The sequence below is a fragment of the Bufo bufo genome, chromosome 1 (assembly GCF_905171765.1).
Source record: "Bufo bufo chromosome 1, aBufBuf1.1, whole genome shotgun sequence".
NCBI classification, from domain to species: domain Eukaryota; kingdom Metazoa; phylum Chordata; class Amphibia; order Anura; family Bufonidae; genus Bufo; species Bufo bufo.
In genome coordinates, this window is record NC_053389.1 from 618,849,100 (window position 1) to 618,868,867 (window position 19,768).

Below are 19,768 nucleotides of genomic sequence, written 5' to 3' on the forward strand. Positions count from 1 at the left end.
TCTATCTATTATCTATCTTCCTAACTGTAATAAACTGGAAAATATCATTTGTTATTGGTCCCTGGACCTACACATCAATGTATATTAAACATTTGGATATTATAATTTTTTTTTAATCTATTATCTATTATCTATCTATCTGTAATAAACTGAAAAATACCATTCGTTATTCTTTCCTGGACCTACACATCAATGTATATAAAATATTTGGATATTATATATTTTTTTTTAATCTATCTATTATTTAGCTGTAATAAACTGAAAAATATCATTTCGTTATTCTTTCCTGGACCTACACATCAATGTATACTAAACATTTGGATATTATTATTTATTTATCTATCTATCTATTATCTAATCTATCTTCCTATCTGTAATAAACTGGAAAATATCATTTGTTATTGGTTCCTGGACCTACACATCAACGTATATTAAACATTTGGAAATTCATGTTTTACCTTTATTACTGTATTCGTTACCATACGATGCCCGTTGTTCAGTATTGAAGCCTTTTGGGGTTAGTTTGGTAAGATCATCTGTAAACGAAACAATTGATGGCAAAACTTCTATTTCGTTATGGAACGAATAAATATAAAAATTACTCACGGGAACGCAAATATGAATTGCTATTAAATACTGAATTTGGTTATTATAATTGTAGGATAATACGTGAGGTAACAGCCATTGATTAATGTATGGAGACATCGAATGCGATCTACCTGATTATTAGAACAGTAACGGAAAAGGAATGTTGTAACAATGTGAATGAAGCAGGACACACAAAGTCCCGACTGTCCCGACATTAGAGGGAACTGTCTATACACCACCTACACAGTAAGGGAGAAAACTCCATAGGAAATAATGTTTCTTTTTAGAAAATAATATACTGTACAGAATATACAGTGTGCATTCACTGTAATTGTAAAGAACTGTAATATCTGATGGATGTTCACGTCAACCTGTTAATATTATATCACGTTAAGGTGACCAGACCATATAGAGCGGTATTTCGTTACTATGTGTGTGCTCCTGCCCAGGACTGTTAGTCGCCACAGAGGTGAAGTCGGCCGATCACACAGGGGTAGATGTACTATTACATCTACCCCTGTGAAGGTGACCAGACCATGTAGAGCAGTATTTCGTTACTATGTGTGTGCTCCTGCTCAGGACTGTTAGTCGCCACAGAGGTGAAGTCGGCCGATCACACAGGGGTAGATGTACTATTACATCTACCCCTGTGAAGGTGACCAGACCATGTAGAGCAGTATTTCGTTACTATGTGTGTGCTCCTGCTCAGGACTGTTAGTCGCCACAGAGGTGAAGTCGGCCGATCACACAGGGGTAGATGTACTATTACATCTACCCCTGTGAAGGTGACCAGACCATGTAGAGCAGTATTTCGTTACTTTGTGTGTGCTCCTGCTCAGGACTACGCCCGACTATTAGTCGCTACAGGGGTGAAGTCGGCCGATCACACAGGGGTAGATGTACTATTACATCTACCCCTGTGCAGGTGACCAGACCATATAGAGCAGTATTTCGTTACTATGTTTGACTATCACACAGGGGTAAATGTACAGTGATCAGCGCTTAGGGGACTATGATGATGAAAGGGGGGTCTGTCCCTGCTGATATTACAGACCTGCTATTACCCCTAAGTTCAGCATCACATTATAATGATGGAGGTATTCAGCAGACTATGTGCTGCACGTATTCTAATATGAGAGATTATGGGACTGAAGGTGTCCTGGGAAATATGCTTTAAGACACTGCAGTGCATGCTACAACCCACAGCTGCTATAAAGCTATATGTTGGGGGGGCTCCCACATAATATCTCTTCCACTATTTCACGCTTAGAATGATAGGTTCTTGTGCTAATAACGGTGACATATAGCTGGAATGATGAGAGGCGTAGTCCCTGGTCCTATAAAGGATGTGACAGCAGCCGTGCAGGATGGCTGTAATACAGTATATAATTAGGTGGCACATACAGAAAATCCTGTCTGCTGGGGGAATGGACTGTAGCAGCAGATGCACGCTGTGCTGTAATATGCAGCTAGCACGGTATCATGCCCAGCCTGTAATAAATCCTGCTGGCAGCGTGCACCTCTAATCTGCCCATTAGATCTGCTCTGGGAAGCGCTGGCTCCAGGTCTACACCACCCCCTGCACCGGTGCCCAGAGCGCTCCTGTACTGTGGTCACGTGAGGTGGAGGCCTGACCAATCAGGAGTCAGGGAGGAGTATATAAGAGGGAGTTCAGGCAGCTCACACACTATGGTCCTCCTGTAGGTCTTCTTCTGCATTGAAGCCTCCTCATCCATAAGATCTTCTGCTCACCTCCTGCTGAAGGTAGGTACTGAATGCTGCTGTTCATTACTTTTGGGGCATTTAGAGTACTGGCTAGGTGTCTATGTTTGAACTTGATGAGCATTGTTCTGTGGTGTCCTGCTATATTAGCCTGCAGCTCCTTTAGGAAATGCGAGTGTACAATATACAGGCAGGACTTGTGTGATGCAGGTCCATGGCTAGGATTGCAGAGGGGCTACCTGAAAATTGTTTTAAGACTTTGATACTGGCTTTGGTTAGAAAGGATTAGACAGTATTATAGAAGCTATGCTTCTGCGACATATTGTAGCTTACACTATTCAATAATCAAATGTATATATTTACACATCAGTCTGAAACATAATGGATAGTAAACCAATATTATGGTAATTTCATGTCACACTCACTTGGGTGCTGATATGGAGAAGCTTGAAGGTGAGATATGAGAACTTTTCTGACAAGGTTCCCATGCTGATGGTCACTGAAAATGTTTCCACCTATAAGTCTCTAACTGTGCAGAGAAGGATCACTAGTGGTGAATGCCAGCACTAGGAGGTCCCTGCCAAACACCCTGTAACTTACCTTTCTGCACACAACAGTGTCCGTATTGGGGTCCGCAAAATATGGATACCTTCTGTTCTAGCTTCAGTTTCTCTCTGGAGTCCTCTGCACCATGAAGAGGATCTTAGTGTTTATATTGGAGATGTATGTACAGGCTCGGACTGGCCCACAGGGGTACAGGGTAATCCCCCGATGGGCCCCTGAGCAAAGTTGGCCCCTAGTCTACTACCTCCTGCACTAGTGTCACATAACACATTTGATTTACTGCAATATATATATATATATATATATATATATATATATATATATATATATATATATATATATATATAATATTCAATGTACAGCATCTCAACCCGCCTATGTTCATATAAAACACTTGTTAGATTATTTATTATATTTGAATGTATCCATATGGTGGGCCCCCAAAATACATTTTACTGGTGGGCCCTAGGTAGCCCAGTCCGACACTGTGTATGTATACAAGAAACAATGTGTGCCTAGTTTGCCAATAGGTGTGTTGTAAGAATGGTCTATAACTGAGGTTTTGATTTTAAAAAGGTTAACGCATGTATCGGAATACCTGGGCAGTCTTGGTCTGCATCTACTTCAGCAGCAGGGTGTGGCTAGGTTACTATTATATGTTTAAGGCCTTATGCACATGAACATATTTTCTTTCTGTGTTTTTTTTGCGGACCGTATGCGAATCCATTCATTTCAATGGGTTCGCCAAAAAAAGGAAGTTACTCCGTGTGCATTCTATTTCCGTTCCGCGAAAAAATAGAACATGTCCTATTTATTGTCCGCATTACGGACAAGGATAGTACTGTTCTATTAGGGGCCAGCTGTTCCGTTCCGCAAAATACGTATTGCACACGGACGTCATCCGTATTTTTTGCGGATCTGTTTTTTTGCGGACTGCAAAATACATATGGTCATGTGCATGAGGCCTAAGTCTGGGGCTACACTGCGATCTTGGCTGCGAAACTTGTCACGCCAACAAGGATCTCTGTGTAGCACCACAGCCATAGAACTGAGTGGGGTCGCAGCATGACACACAAGTTACTACTAATATAAAAATCGGCAAAAAAATCCAACCCTTTTGGAAGTTTTTTGTGATTCTGGGGTTGTGGCAACTTGCAAGTTCATTCAGTTGTATGACTGCGGTGCTACACAGTGATCACGTGATGGATGTAGCGGCCAAGATCACTGCCTTAGTGTAAAACTTTGTGCACATAAATTATATGTGCTAGTGTATCCTATTTATTAAAGCGAATATACTACCACCTCTTCAATTATTAATGATCACTTTTTATAATACTAGTTTACTGTGTAATATTAGTATTGTCATGTTAGAGACAAGTATATGATGGGCAATCCAAATTGTGATGTAAAAAATGATTTAAAAAAAATACAATATGGATCAAGTATGAAGAATGATAATATACATTGGGGGTCATTTACGAACAGATATACACCACTTTTTGGCATATATTTGTTGCAGATTGCGGCGCAAAGGTTATTTGCGTCGCAATCTGCGACTTTTTCCCTTTTTCCGACACACACCAGATCTAAAAAAGAGGGGGAGTGGCGTGGGTGGGGAAAAGGGCGGGCAAGCAGGCCCCTCTCATTTATCATTTTCTACGCCTGTTTTAGGTGTAGAAAATGATTTAAATCTACACCAGCAAAGTGTAAAGTCTGCCTAAGTTATGTTAACGTAGGCGGATGAACCGGCAGCGCAGGAGGGACAAAGACTTGTGTCTAAATCGCTGGTCTTCATAAATGGCCCCTATAGTAAATATGTATGGCAGACTCGTCTTTACTAGTTCTCTAGAAATATTAGTAATTGGCCCAGACACACATTCCTCTATTTCTTTCTGGAGAATGTTTCTATCAACAGTCATGTAAGAAACAGTGACTACATAAAAGAACATTTTATATAACCATCAAAGGCCAAAAGAGCTATTAATATTATATGGCTTGGGCATGGGCTTTACGCTACTTCATAGGATTTTACTTTAATTCTAGTCTTTGATGGAACTATTATTCATGGTTTTCCAACTGTGAAGTAACATGTAGGAAATGTTTCCTGTCTAGAGCCTTAGACAACCCACCTTATCCAATTACAAAGAACAGAACAATACAATGCCAAGATCTGAAAACTACTAGCATTTGTCTTAATGACTGTGATATAACTGAGGCAGTCTACATAATCATGCACGCCTTTGAAATTACATTGTCAGCTTGATTTCATTAAAAAATTGGGGCTATTACTACCATATAGTAACTGGTTTCGTGTTCAACAAACATTGTATTCTATAACACATGATCATATGTCTCGTTATAGTTAATCATCCTTCTTCATTTTGGTCCTTATGTTTGTATTTTTGTTTTTTAGACAAAATGATTGATTTGATCAGCTCCTTTGGGATATCTGCCACAGAGGTACTTGTTGCCTCTGTGATCTTCTCAATCGTCTTCCTGCTAATCAAGTCCTACAGTAAAAATGTCCCAAAAGGAACAAAGCCACTGCCAGGCCCAACGCCTTGGCCACTGATAGGAAATTTGCTCTCAATAGGCAAGAATCCACATATTAGCCTCAGCAAGATGAGTGAGACCTATGGAGATGTGTTTCAAATCCAGATTGGCACAAAGCCTGTTTTAGTGCTAAATGGACTGGAAACGCTTCGACAAGCCCTGTTGAAGCAAGGTGATGTATTTTCTGCACGTCCAGACCTTTTTACCTTTCGCCTGATTGCTGATGGGCAGAGTCTGACATTCAGTCAGGATTCTGGTGAAGTATGGAGAGCACGTCGTAAACTGGCACACAATGCTCTTAAGAACTTTTCCATCTCTCCCTCCTTGGGATCTTCTAACACAACTTTAGTAGAAGACCATATATCTAAAGAAGCTGAGTATCTAGTAAGGACATTCCAAAAGCTAATGGAAGAGAAAGGTGAATTTGACCATTATAGGTATCTGGTTGTTTCTGTAGCTAATGTCATCTGCGCAATGTGCTTCGGAAAACGATATGACCATGATGACCAAGAGTTTGTGGACATAGTCAACTTGACTGATGAGTTTGGGGCAGCTGCTGCATCGGGAAACCCAGCCGATTTCATCCCTATTCTTCAGTATCTACCAAGTCGCACCATGAAGAACTTTATTGATATCAATAAGAAGTTTACATCCTTCACACAGAAAATTGTTCAAGAACACTACAGAACATTGGATAACGTAAGTACTTGCTGTAAATACTAGCTTGTGATATGGAGTTTTTATTATTTTAATATGTAGTTACAAGCTCTACTAAAATACTTAATAAACTTCAATTATAGTTTCATAAATGGATCTTTAAAAAATGTACTGTTCTCCATTTCAGAATGCCATTCGTGATATTACTGACTCCCTTATTCAGCATTCTCAAGAGAAGAGATTAGATGAGAACTTCAATGTCCAATTGTCAGAACAGAAAATTGTAAACATTGTAAATGACCTTTTTGGAGCTGGTGAGTTTAAACCATGTCCTAAAAGTGTATACCCTAAAAATTATCATGAAATCATTAATTAGTATCACTCACTGAAGTATTGCCCTTTAATAACCTCTTTATCTTGATGGTATGTGTATATATAAGGCATTAATATGCATTTCCTTTAGGCTAGCTTCATATATATCAATTGTGCCTGGTCAGTTGCTTTATGCTGGATGCAACTGATATATGTACAGTACACTGCACTTGGTCCACAGATCCGGTGTCTGTACACTGATCGCGCCGGACAGAAAAACTGAGCATGCAGCGATTTTATGTCCAGAGCTATATGACATCTTGCATCACAACTGATGTGACAGATATATGAAAACGATCCTATAAAAAAAACATGGGATCAGTACAAGCTCAGTTCTCCTCCTGCTTTTTGTACTTCACACCGGAGGGGAACTGAGCTGGATGACCGGATGTATGTGCAGGAGGCCTTAGTAAGTTGTCCCTGTTTGCATTGCAGAGTACCTTATTTACTTGCATGATTGTTCATAATGACAATTCTCATATTTTATGTACAGAAGCTAAGACTGTTGCATTGTTTTTATAGGGTTTGATACCATTACAACTGCTTTGTCATGGAGTCTCATGTACTTGATTGCCAACCCAGAAATACAAGAGAAGATCCATAAAGAACTTGGTGAGTTACTCCCCGCTGAATGACCTGTGTTAAAGCGTAATTTTAAAATACTATTTGAATTAGATCAGATTAGTATTTATTCATCACATTGACCACATACTCTAAGCACCTTGAGTAAGCTATGAGCATGTGATTACTTCTACATGGGATATTGTTATTTGTGTTACAGATCAGGTCATTGGTAGAGAACGAAGGCCAAAGGCATCAGACAGAGCTCAGCTGCCTTACACAGAAGCCTTCATCTTAGAGATGTTCCGTCATTCATCCTTTCTTCCCTTCACAATTCCACACTGGTGAGTGATATCATTGTGCATTTTAGACCAAAAAAAATTAAGACACTTATCAAATGTTTTACATTCCACAATAAAAGTGGAAAATTTTGTGTACACTGTTTCCGTGGCATAATTTGTACATTTTTACTTCTCTTGCCACTTGTTAAATGTGCTTAGCGGGAGGGGGCAGCTTTAGAAACTGGTATAAATGATAGCTGAAATTTGGTGCATTCCACGCCAACGGAATTTGGGATTGTAATCCCAGTCTTAGTATAACTGCCCCAATGTTTATAAATGGTGACATGCACTTTATCTGTTTACTACAAATTTACAGCACACTGTTTCATATATTACTACAAAAGCAGAATTATTAGTATGCTTGTAGTAAAACTTTTAATTTAAGCTTAAGGGTATATTAGACAGGCAGATTTTCTGCCTGATCGCTGAGCAATTATAGTAATGCTCGTTCGCAATCATCTGGCAATGTAATAGTGCCACCAATTGCACGATGAACGAGCAATCCAGATTTTGCTGGCGGCAGATCGTGCTGTCTAATTACGATCTGCCGCCAGCAACCACTGTAGAGCATGGTGTAGCGATTGCTTCTCCCCATGTTGCTGGGGAGATTACTGCATGTAATAGCAGTTGTCTCCTCAGCAAGTGAGCAGTCGATTGCCTGGGAGGGAACACTTCCCTCCCGACAATCGTCTGTGTGATCGGGGTGTCTAATACAAATCGATGACTTAAATGAGTTTACAAGATTAGTAACAATTTGGTCAAGGGTGGGAAGGCATTAAAGAAAAAAAAAAAGCAGTACTTTTTATTCTACAACTAAATTTTCCCCTCCCCCACGACAGCACCACTGAGAGATGGCTCCGCCTCCAAGGACAGGAAACCTGTAGCATAAAAAAGGTGGAGCCACTCTCCCACCTCAGTGAGGTTTCCTGTCCCTGGAGCAGGAGACTTGTAGTTTTTATTTCTAGGAGGCCCATGGCTTGGAAGTCCTAGGAAAGCCTAGAGAGTCATGGGTCTTACCAGCCTGAGACCGGGTGCCGGGTCTGTTTAGGGACGATGGAGGTCGGTCCGGGGCCGATTCTTCATTCCAGAGGCTGAGGACACCGGTCCCTCAAAGGAGTGAGACCGCGTGGGGCCGCACGAGCGGCTCGCATGGAACACGCCAGAGGGCGATAGTTCCGGGTGCGCACGTGTGTGCTGCAGACTGCCGACGCAGGAGCAGTGGAACGCACCGGAGCAGGAACCGGAAGTCGCGGAATGACGTCACAGAGGTGAGACGTGCGTTCCAGATACAAGTTCCGGTCAGATGACCGGAAATAAAAGGGGAGACCAGGCGGTGCAGCGTTCTCAGTGTTGGCAGGCACCATTGAACCTGCAGAGATTTCTCCTAACGCTGGGCTGCTAGTCATTTTTCCTTTCAGAAAGCATCCGGACCAGGTTGGTGACTTCTGGCACAAGAAAGCTCCCGGGGAACATGTGGAACTCTCCAAGGAGAGGTGCTGTTCCCTGCTTCATATTTTTCCTAAAAACCTCTATGCCTCTAGGTATATTATGGAGGAGGACAAGAGGTCAGAAGAAGTGGACGCTGAAAAGCAGATGCCGGTATAGAATCTTCTGAAGGGGTAAGAGGCAACGGTTGATATAAATACTGATGGTGTTCTTTGTATCTGCTGTCATTTCTTAGGTACCACCTAAAAAGGTCGCATCAAAGAGAAAGAATAAGGAATGTGCACTATGTAGATGCCCCTTGTCCTCATCTTATTCTAAAAAACTATGCCAGGAATGTATTGACAGAACACTGGCAGAAGAATCCCCGAATTTTATGAAGGGTATTAGAGCACTCATTAGATCGGAGGTTAAGGAGTCCCTTAAAACCTCAAAAAAACCTAAAAAAGCAGCGGAAAGAGTAGATTCAGAGGTGGAGTCAGTAGATGATAGTGAGGAGGATAGGGATGAGGAGTCTGAGGATTCATCCTTATCAGAAGACGAGAAAGAGAAAAAAATTTCTGTTTCCAGTAACGGATACAGAAAAACTCCTGAAGACCATTAGAGCTACTTTGGAATTGGAAGACGTCAGAGAGGACATATCCATGGCCGATACAGTTTTTGAGGGACTACGGGAAAAGAAAAAGAGATGTTTTCCCTTACATAAAAGCATTTCAGCCCTAATAGATCAGGAATGGAAAAAACCTGACAGAAAGGCGTTTATAAGTAAAAATTTCAAAAGAAAATACCCTTTTGAGGAAGAGGCCACTACGTCCTGGGACAAAGCGCCCAAATTAGATGTGGCAATATCCAAGGTGTCCAGAAGATCTTCCCTACCATTTGAAGATATGGGGTTTTTGAAGGATCCATTAGATAAAAAAATAGACTCTTGCCTTAAAAATACATGGGAGGCATCTACGGCTTCCTTCAGGCCCAACATAGCCGCAACGGTCACAGCTAGGTCATTAGCCATCTGGCTTGAAAGACTAGAAGGACAGCTAAGGGACAAGTGTCCTAGGGAACAAATTCTAGCTTCTTTACCCACCTTACAGAAGGCGGCGGATTTTTTATCCGACGCCTCGGTTGAGGCGGTTCGTTTATCGGCCAGGTCTGCTTCCATCTCTAATTCAGGCCGTAGAGCTTTATGGCTGAAGAACTGGAGGGGAGGAGACATGGCTTCTAAGCAGCGCTTATGTGGTATTCCCTGTCAGGGTCAATTCCTGTTTGGCCCAGAGCTGGATGCTCTCCTAGAGAAAGCAGCGGATAGGAAAAAGAGGATGCCACAGGAATCCTCTTTTTCACAATTTAGACCCTACAGGCGTCCCTTTCGGAATACATCAAGATTTCAGGGAAGAGGACAGTCAGGAGACAGGGATCAGTTCACCAGACCCAGGGGGTCAGGAGGTAGGGGCTTTATGTTCGGGAACTCCTCCTCCCAGAAGGATAAGATGTCCAAAAAATGACGCCAGACTACAGGTAGGGGGGAGATTAAGATTCTTCCTTCCTGCCTGGAAAGATGTAGCAGGCATTTGGGTCACAAATATTATGATGGAAGGTTTAAGACTGCAATTCAAGAGACATTACCCACAAAGATTTGTGGTCACCAGAGAATCCAAAAGATTGACAGAAGAGGTAGATCAATTAATAGTCAAGAAGGTGTTGATACCAGTACCAGAAATGGAGTGGGGGAGAGGTTTTTACTCGACTCTGTTTTTGGTGAAAAAACCGGACGGTTCATTTCGGACTATAATAAATTTAAGACAATTAAACAAATCCCTAGTCATAAAAAAATTCAAAATGGAGACCATAAAATCGGCAATTCATTTAGTCTTCCAAGGGTGTTTCATGGCAGTGTTAGACCTAAAAGATGCATATCTGCATATTCCGGTGCATCCTTTCTTCCAGAAATTCCTGAGGGTGGCGGTAGTCAGAAAGGGCAGGACCAGACATCTACAGTTCCAGGCTATGCCTTTCGGACTATCAAGCGCACCAAGAACCTTCACCAAGGTAATGGCAGAAGTGGCCTCATTTATCCGCAAGGAGGATATTCTTTTCCTGCCGTATCTAGACGATTTTTTAATAATAGCAGAATCACAAGAGAAGTGTCAGAAATCTGTCCAGAGAGTGATTCGGATTCTAGAGCATCTGGGGTGGATGATCAATATGAAAAAATCCAGATTAGAACCCAGCACGGTACAGACCTTTTTGGGATTGCGGCTAGATTCCCTGCGACAGAGGACCTTTCTTCCAGTAGAGAAAATAGAGAAAATTCGGAACGAGGCCCGGAAAGCTCAGAAAAATCCGGGAATGTCGGTCCGGAAAGCCATGTCTCTATTAGGCTTGATGACAGCTTGTATACCAGCGGTCCAGTGGGCACAGTTCCATTCAAGACAGTTGCAGGAGAATATTTTGCAGGTAACTGGACGGAAGGAGATTACCTTGGACTCCCAGATGAATCTGTGCAGGAGGACTCTTATCTCCCTCAACTGGTGGTTGGAGGTAAAGAATTTAGATCAGGGTATCCCATGGAATTACCCAGATCCGGTAGTCATTACGACAGATGCCAGCCCATGGGGGTGGGGGGCACACTTCCAAGATCAGTTAAGGCAGGGAAGGTGGTCCCCGTTACAGAGACTATTCTCTTCAAACAGGAAGGAGTTGAGAGCAGTGTTATTGGCCCTAAGAGCAGCCCTTCCAGAGATTCATCACCAGCATGTCAGGATCATGTCAGACAACAGGACGGTAGTGGCATACCTGAACCGTCAGGGAGGTACGAGATCCCGATCTTTAATGAGGGAGACAGAGTTGATATTTTGGGAGATAAGAAGTCAGGTGACACACATATCCGCTCTTCATATAAGAGGAAGGGAGAATGTCCAGGCCGACTTTCTGAGTCGCCACCGATTAAGACAGGGAGAATGGTCTCTAGATCCCTTGATATTTGCAAAAATTGTAGGATTATGGGGGGTCCCAGAGATAGACCTCTTTGCCACCAGAGAGAACAGGCAGGTGGAGAAATTTTGCTCTCTCAACCCTTACGAATCTCCGGTTGGGGTGGATGCCTTCCTTTTGGAATGGAAGTTTCATCTAGGGTATGCCTTTCCCCCTCTTCAGCTCCTTCCCAGAGTGCTCAGGAAAATCAGAGAGGAGAGGTCGGACATGATAGTGGTCGCCCCCTTTTGGCCAAAGAGGGCATGGTTCTCCCTCCTCAGGTCCATGTCGGTAGTGGAACCTTGGGTTCTCCCCGAGATCCCGAATCTCCTAAGGCAGGGCCCAGTAATGCATCCGGAGGTAGAGTCCCTCCATCTCACTGCTTGGAGATTGAAAGGGCACACTTAATCAGGGAAGGTTTTTCAGAGGCTCTCGTTTCCACAATTCTGAAAAGCAGGAAAAAAGTGACCAACACGATTTATGCTAGAATTTGGAGAAAATTCTTATCCTTTTCAGGCCTCGACATTAATGTTTGGCCAGAAAGGATTTCCACTAGACAGGTGTTGGAATTTTTACAACAGGGATTAACCTTAGGTTTAGCGAAAAGCACCCTAAAGGTTCAAGTTTCAGCCCTCTCGGGATTAAGTGGTAGAAGTCTGGCCATGGATCCCTGGATAGTCAGATTTTTCAGGGCAGTAGATAGGATTGTTCCAGTGAGGGGGCCTAGGTTTCCTCCCTGGGATCTGAATTTAGTTCTGAAAGCCTTAACTTGTCATCCATTTGAGCCTATCGAGGATAGCTCCATAAAAAATCTAACTCTGAAACTGGTGATTCTGATAGCCCTCACTTCAGCACGAAGAGTTAGTGAGATCCAGGCCCTGTCCATTAATCCACCGTTTATGACTATACGAGAGGATAGGGTAGTGTTAAGGCCAGACCCAAAATTCGTTCCTAAAGTCCCTTCTAGGACCAACAGGTTACAGGAGATAGTTCTCCCAGTTTTTTTTCCAGATCCAAAGAATGAGGATGAAGAGAAATGGCATCTCCTAGATGTAAGAAGGTGCCTGATCCAGTACCTAGAAAGATCCAGGGACTGGAGAAAGTCCTCATCTTTGTTGATCCTACATGCGGGGGTTAGGAGAGGTAATGCTGCCTCTAAGAGTACCATCGCTAGATGGATTCGAGAGCTGATTTCTCTAGCATACTCTTGTTCTGGGGTTTCTCCTCCACTATCCTTGAAGGCTCACTCTACCAGAGCGGTATCTACCTCCTGGGCAGAAAGGTCCAGTGTGTCAGTTGATCAGATCTGTAGAGCTGCCACCTGGGCTTCTCCATCTACCTTTTATAGGCACTATAGATTACAACTTGATTCTATATCTGACCTCCTTTTCGGCACAAAGGTGTTAGAAGTTGGTACCCACCCTTAGATTCTATGAAATCTCTCTCAGTGGTGCTGTCGTGGGGGAGGGGAAAAATGATGATTACACTTACCGGTAATCGGATTTTCCTGACCCCACGACAGCACCCATCTAATTCCCTCCCTAAGGTGGTGGTTGGTGTTAAGATTTCACGTGGTGATATGCAAAAAAAAAAAAAAAAAAAAAAAAAAAGGATTTAGATATTGTATTAACCAAAAGGGGAGTCCCTCTCATACTCTGTAAACCCACTGAGGTGGGAGAGTGGCTCCACCTTTTTTATGCTACAGGTTTCCTGTCCTTGGAGGCGGAGCCATCTCTCAGTGGTGCTGTCGTGGGGTCAGGAAAATCCGATTACCGGTAAGTGTAATCATCATTTTCCACTATATTTGAAATAAAACACATGTCCTCTTGTTACAGCACAAATTCTGATACCGTACTCAATGGTTACTTCATCCCTAAGGGCATATGTGTGCTAATCAACCAATGGCAAGTGAATCATGACCCGTAAGTATCTGAATAATAAAAAAATGTACTTTTACATATTTAAAAAAAATTAAACACTGAAACAAAATGCTGAGAAGACGACTAACGCCTAAAGAGGATGGCACCTTACAGAATATCCTCTGGGAGCAAAGAAGTGGGATAAAACAACTTAAAATCACATTTAAATCACTTACAATAACAAAGTTCCCAGCAGCATCAGAAAATAAATGCTACATGCATGTAACATTTCTTAGAGTCCTCAAACCTATTAAGTGCCACTAAATAGTGCAATTGCAACAGTCTAAGCAAAGGGACATTCAAATTGCAATGTGCTTAAAAGTTGTGAACATACTGTATGTAGCACCAGTAAGGTTTGTGTGGAGATTTTTTGTTTAAAGTAGTGAGTATAGAACCTATTATACCATACATTTAACGTGCACATATGAATGGAGCAACATCACATAGAAGCATAAGAGGCCCTGTTTGGCTGAGAAACATTCAGATCACTTGATTGGGATGAACAGTTGTAATTACACTGCGCCACTGCTGTAAGGGAGGCAGCCTGCAGGTAAATACTGAAGAGGACCCAATGCTCATGGGCGCAGAGGCCGCCGCTCACTGGTGGTGGTGTCTGAAGTCAGACCCCCACCGATCTCATATTAATTCAGGATAGGTCATCAATATTTTGCCACTGCACAACCTCTTAAAACCTTTCTTACCGATTGCATTTTATTTATGTTGTTGGGTTTACTTCCTCATTGAAGCTCAGTACATTTTTCTAATTCCAGGAAACTATGGAAAGATCCATTCAGTTTCTGCCCAGAACGTTTCCTGAATGAGGATGGCTCATCAATCAACAAATATGAGTCTGAGAAAGTCATGACCTTTGGTCTGGGCAAGAGAAGATGCCTTGGTGAAGCCATTGGAAGAATGGAGGTGTTCCTATTCCTCACTATTATGCTTCAGCAGATGCAGTTCTCCAAACAAGAGGGAGAGAAATTGGACATGTCAGCAAATTATGGACTGACAATGAAACATAACCGGTGTTATCTTACTGCCAAACTCCGTTTTCCAATGATGCCTACCAGTTAGAAAAGTTAGCACTGTCTAACTGGACATGCTCAGTTGTGTTCACATGGATATCCTGAACATTTTCTTTACTTTGACTTAGGTGTAAAGTGAAATATTGCATGAGCACAACGTTTAACAATTCTTAAACACACAACGTAGGAGTGATACAAGAAACATTGTGGGTAACCGCACAGAACTGAACAGACTTTTCCTAATGCATAGGGTGAGAATCTTTTAAGAAAAAAAATCTCATGCCAATTGTCCTATATGAAGGAAACCAATATGTTTGAGCAAGCTATTTTTGTTAAGCTATCCAATGTGCTTAGGTATTCTCGATTAGATTTTATATAGTACTTGTCTGTGCTGTAAAATATTCCTAAAAAGACCAAGAAATTAAGAGCAAAAAAATTATATCTAAATGTAATCTTTATATTTCTACCTGGCACTAGCTATGTACATTAACTAGTAATTAATGAATCCTAACCACGCTCACTTTCTGATATGTCATCCAAGCCAAGCATTGGGCTCCCTTTTACTGCTGGCACCAAGGAAGCACATGGACAGCACACCGTTATTATTTTTTATACTATCTGTTGAGGAATCATTTGCATTTTGCCCCAGGAAAGGCTATGAACGTGAAGTTCCATTAAAGGAATTGTCTGGGAGTTTGTGAAATTTGCCTACAAGCAGGGACTATTATTAAAGGGTCACTGAGCTTTCATAAAAGTTTGAGTCAAAAGTTTTGATTTGTGGGGGTCTGAATGCCAGGACCCCCACTGAGCACTAGAAGTGCATATGGCGCGCTCTCTCCTCACTGCAGGGGATGGAATTGAAATGGGCTAATGGACTTTCTATTAAGCCCATCTCTCTTCTTCCCCCTGCATCAAGGAGAGAGTGTGATATGTGAACGCTTCTCTCTCCTCATTCTAGTGATCAAAGATGAAAACCTTTGATGGGTCATTATGACCTGTCAAAAGTTATGAAAATTCAGTGACCCTTTAAATAAACGGAAAACCAGCCCTCACCTTTGAATTCCCCTTCCCCCGGTGGTCACTGCCAGTACTGCATTGATTATTGCATTAACATGACCCTTGCAGTCAATCACTGGACTCAATGCCAATGCCAACATGTGAATGCTGCGGTGGTTATCTCAATGATGTAAGCGACATCAGAACTAGAGCAGTGGGGGAGAATCTAATGAGTACTTATTTTTATATAATTCATTCCCTGCTTGTAGCCAAATTTAAAAGGTTCTCCTATAGCTAAGGATCCTTGAAAAACAAACTATTTGCCGTTATATAGCGAATTCTTATTAACCATTGTATATACAAAATAATGCCAAATCTTGCCACACATGCTTGAGACATGATATGAACCATGTCTGGACTTGTATATTCACAGATCCAATGTAGTTAATGTTATACTGTATGTCTCTGGTAGAAGAACCCAGGCTACAGTTACAATAGGTATTAAATACAAGTTTCACTTTTAGGTGATGGATGTCTTAAAATATTCAGAAATAAGCTTTATGTAAATGGTATATTTGTCATGTTATAATGAAATACTTTGTGAATATTTGTATACTCTTTTGATCTCTGTGAGATAATAAAACATCATGGACAATAATCTTTATTTATATAGCGCCACCATATTCCACAGCCCTTTACAATTCAGAGTGTTCATGTACAAAACAAAAGACATCACAAAGTTACCGGCTAATGTACAAGTGAAACACTAGGAGTGAGGGTCCTGCTCCTAAGCGCTTACGATCTATGAGGAAGTGGGAGTGACACAAAAGGTAGTTGTTATATGAAGCGATCCAGTCGTCTTTGTACTGAAAGGAGTGGTGTAGGGGTTACTAGGGGAAGAGCCAGTTTAAGTAGCTTGATAATTTGAACTGCAGCATCTCAAAATGCCCATACTATTAATATATATATAAATGTATTTATCCAGCGCGGCGAATGCTGTAATAAAAAAAAAAAAAAAGGCCGATTCACAGCTTCACCTCCCCAAAAATTTAATAAAAAGTGATTAAAAAAAAAGTCACACCCTCCATGAAAGTATGAAGTACAGATGACCCTGCAAAAAAATGAGACCTCTCACAGCTCCGTAGTCTTAAAGGCAGGGGCGTAGCGATAGGGGGTGCAGAGGTAGCAGTTGCTACCGGGCCCAGGAGCCTGAGGGGCCCAAAGACCCTGGTGCCACATAAGAAGACACCAGTATTATAGAAAGTTCATGCTGGTCAAGTTACACCTCTGGCTGGAGGGAAGGGGTTAGATCAAGAATTTGGCATGGGGAGGGTCGTTTCAATTTTTGCCTCAGGCAGCACCAAGTATGTGCTTCTCTGTCCCTGGCCACAAAGCACTGAGAGAAGGTGGGCCCAAGCTGAACTCTTGCACCAGGGCCCATGAGCCTTTAGCTACGCCCCTGCTTAAAGGGGTTATCCCAAGACTAATGTAAAAGCTGAATATCAGACATCATATAGTACATGAGAGTCTCTTTCTAACAAAGCTAGAACCAGCCCTGTACCTCACATGGTTCCAGAGATTATTATTTACTATTAAAGCGCCATTCATTCCATAGCACTGTACATATGATAAGGGGTGCACATACATAATACAGACAATTGCACTAAGCATAAACAAGACGAGCTACAAACTGGTACAGAAGGAGAGAGGGCCCACAATATACATGGTATGGGAGAAAGACACAGTAGGTGAGGGGGAAACTGGTCATAGTGGCTGCAGGGTCACTGGTTGTGGGGTTTTCAGGTTTCTTTTGAAGGATTCCACTGTTGGTGAGAGTCTGATATGTTGGGGTAGCGAGTTCCAGAGTGTGGGGGATGCGCGGGAGAAATCTTGGATTGCTCTGCTAGATTTATATCAAGTTGGCGGCTCAAGGGGAGTGTCTTTTCTGCTGCAGAACAGGAGGTGTGTCCATGCTGTCCCTATCACAGCTCAGGAGGTAGTTGAAGAATGAAATTGAGCATGTGCGGCCTTCTCAGTGAGCAGGACAAAGAACAGCAAAAGAACAAACAGCAGGTGGTGCTATACAGATACATTTTATTGAAATACTCAGTCGGTATTCTACATTTTTTTATTACAGGCAATTACAAAAGAATTCAGATCCAGGTGCTGGTTTGAAAACTTTAGAATATTTTTCATGGGACAACCCCTTTAACTATATAAAAACGTTATAGAGGTCAGAATATGGTGATGTAAAGAAAAAAATATTTTCCAATGTAACACATTATACAAAAAACACTATACTAATTAAATGTGGTATTGCTGTAATCATACTAACCCAGTGAATTAAAGGAGTTCACAGGGGTTGTCTGGTTAGTATATTGATGACCTATCATCAGGATAGGTCAACAATATTAGATCGGTGGGAATGCCGGCATTTGGCAGATCAGCTGTTTGAAAAGAATGCAGAGCTTGTATGAACGCTGTGTTCTCTTCTCTGTTTGTCTGCTTGCTGTCGACATTGCAGCAGTATGCAGGTGTAATTACAGCTCCTCCATCCCCATTCATTTCAGTGGGACAGCTCCTTCCTATTCACCTTTTCAATAGCTCACTCTCAGACAGTAGCTGAGAGTAGCTCAGACCGAGGCTTCCTTCCCCCCAGTCACTAGGGCTGGCAGACCAGTCACTCTGTGACTGACTGAGGGGGAGAGATGCACTCCCCCCTGTCCAGAGCCCACCTGACGGTCTTCCAGTTTTTTTTCCCTTCACCAGCAGTGGCTTAGAAGCTCCTGTGTCTAGTCAAGATCAGACCAGGCCTGGCAGCCTCTCCGTCTGTTTCCTACACATATATACTGTATGTTATGTCACTGTATATAATGTCATTATATAATACTGTTGAGGTGGCCCTGACAAAATCTTTTAGTCCTTCTCCTAAATGGGCCCCTTCTGAGTTTGGGGCCCGTAGCAGTCACTTCCCATTCTTCCACTATAGCTACCCCCTTGTTTAAAATATTGATCCAGAACATGTTAGTCCAGTTCCTATCTGTATATTAGAGCCCGTCATATATAGTAATTTATTATTTGATATAATTCGGATTTTAAAAATTTCTATATTTGGATAATTTTTGCGTTATTATGTAAAAGAAAAAAGTTAAAGTGAATAGATATGCATTTACACATTGAAGCATAAGTGGACACTCTTTGACCATCCAGAAAGTTGGGAGGTACAGTGCCTTGCAAAAGTATTCACCCCCTTGACTTTTTTCGTATTTTGTTACATTACAGCCTTAAGTTCAATGTTTTGTTAATCTGAATTATATGTGATGGATCAAAACACAATAGTCTAAGTTGGTGAAGTGAAATGAGAAAAATATATAAATAAAACTATTGTTTAGAAATAGAAAACAGAAAATTGGCATGTGCGTATGTATTCACCCCCTTTGTTAGGAAGCCCATGAAAAGCTCTGGTGCAACCAATCACCTTCAGAGGTCACATAATTAGTGAAATGATGTCCACCTCTGTGCAATCTAAGTGTCACATGATCTGTCATTACATATTCACACCTTTTCTTAAAGACCCCAGAGGCTGCAACACCTAAGCAAGAATGCCTCTTTAACCAAACACTGCCATGAAGACCAAGGAACTCTCCAAACAAGTAAGGGAAAATGTTGAGAAGTACAAGTCAGGGTTAGGTTATAAAAAAATATCCCCAAGAGCACCATCAAATCTATCATAACCAAATGGAAAGAACATGGCACAACAGCAAACCTGCCAAGAGAGGGCCGCCCACCAAAACTCACGGACCGGGCAAGGAGGTCATTAATCCAAGAGGCAGCACAGAGACCTAAGGTAACCCTAGAGGAGCTACAGAGTTCCACAGCAGAGACTGGAGTATCTGTACATAGGACCACAATAAGCCGTACGCTCCATAGAGTTGGGCTTTATGGCAGAGTGGCCATAAGAAAGCCATTACTTTCAGCAAAAAACAAAAAGGCACGCTGTGAGTTTGTGAAAAGGCATGTGGGAGACTCCCAAAATGTATGGAGGAAGGTGCTCTGG

At 41.9% G+C, this 19,768-nt stretch overlaps 1 protein-coding gene across 1 annotated transcript; it reads left to right on the top strand.

Moving 5' to 3' along the window:
• Nucleotides 1-2,204: 2,204 nt before the first annotated feature.
• Nucleotides 2,205-15,143, top strand: LOC120985676 (cytochrome P450 1A1). Its single transcript, XM_040413749.1, has 7 exons — nt 2,205-2,352; nt 5,288-6,126; nt 6,272-6,398; nt 6,979-7,068; nt 7,238-7,361; nt 13,607-13,693; nt 14,461-15,143. Exons 2-7 carry the CDS (start codon nt 5,293-5,295, stop codon nt 14,762-14,764), a joined length of 1,566 nt encoding a protein of 521 aa, XP_040269683.1. The 5' UTR covers nt 2,205-2,352; nt 5,288-5,292; the 3' UTR covers nt 14,765-15,143.
• Nucleotides 15,144-19,768: the final 4,625 nt, after the last annotated feature.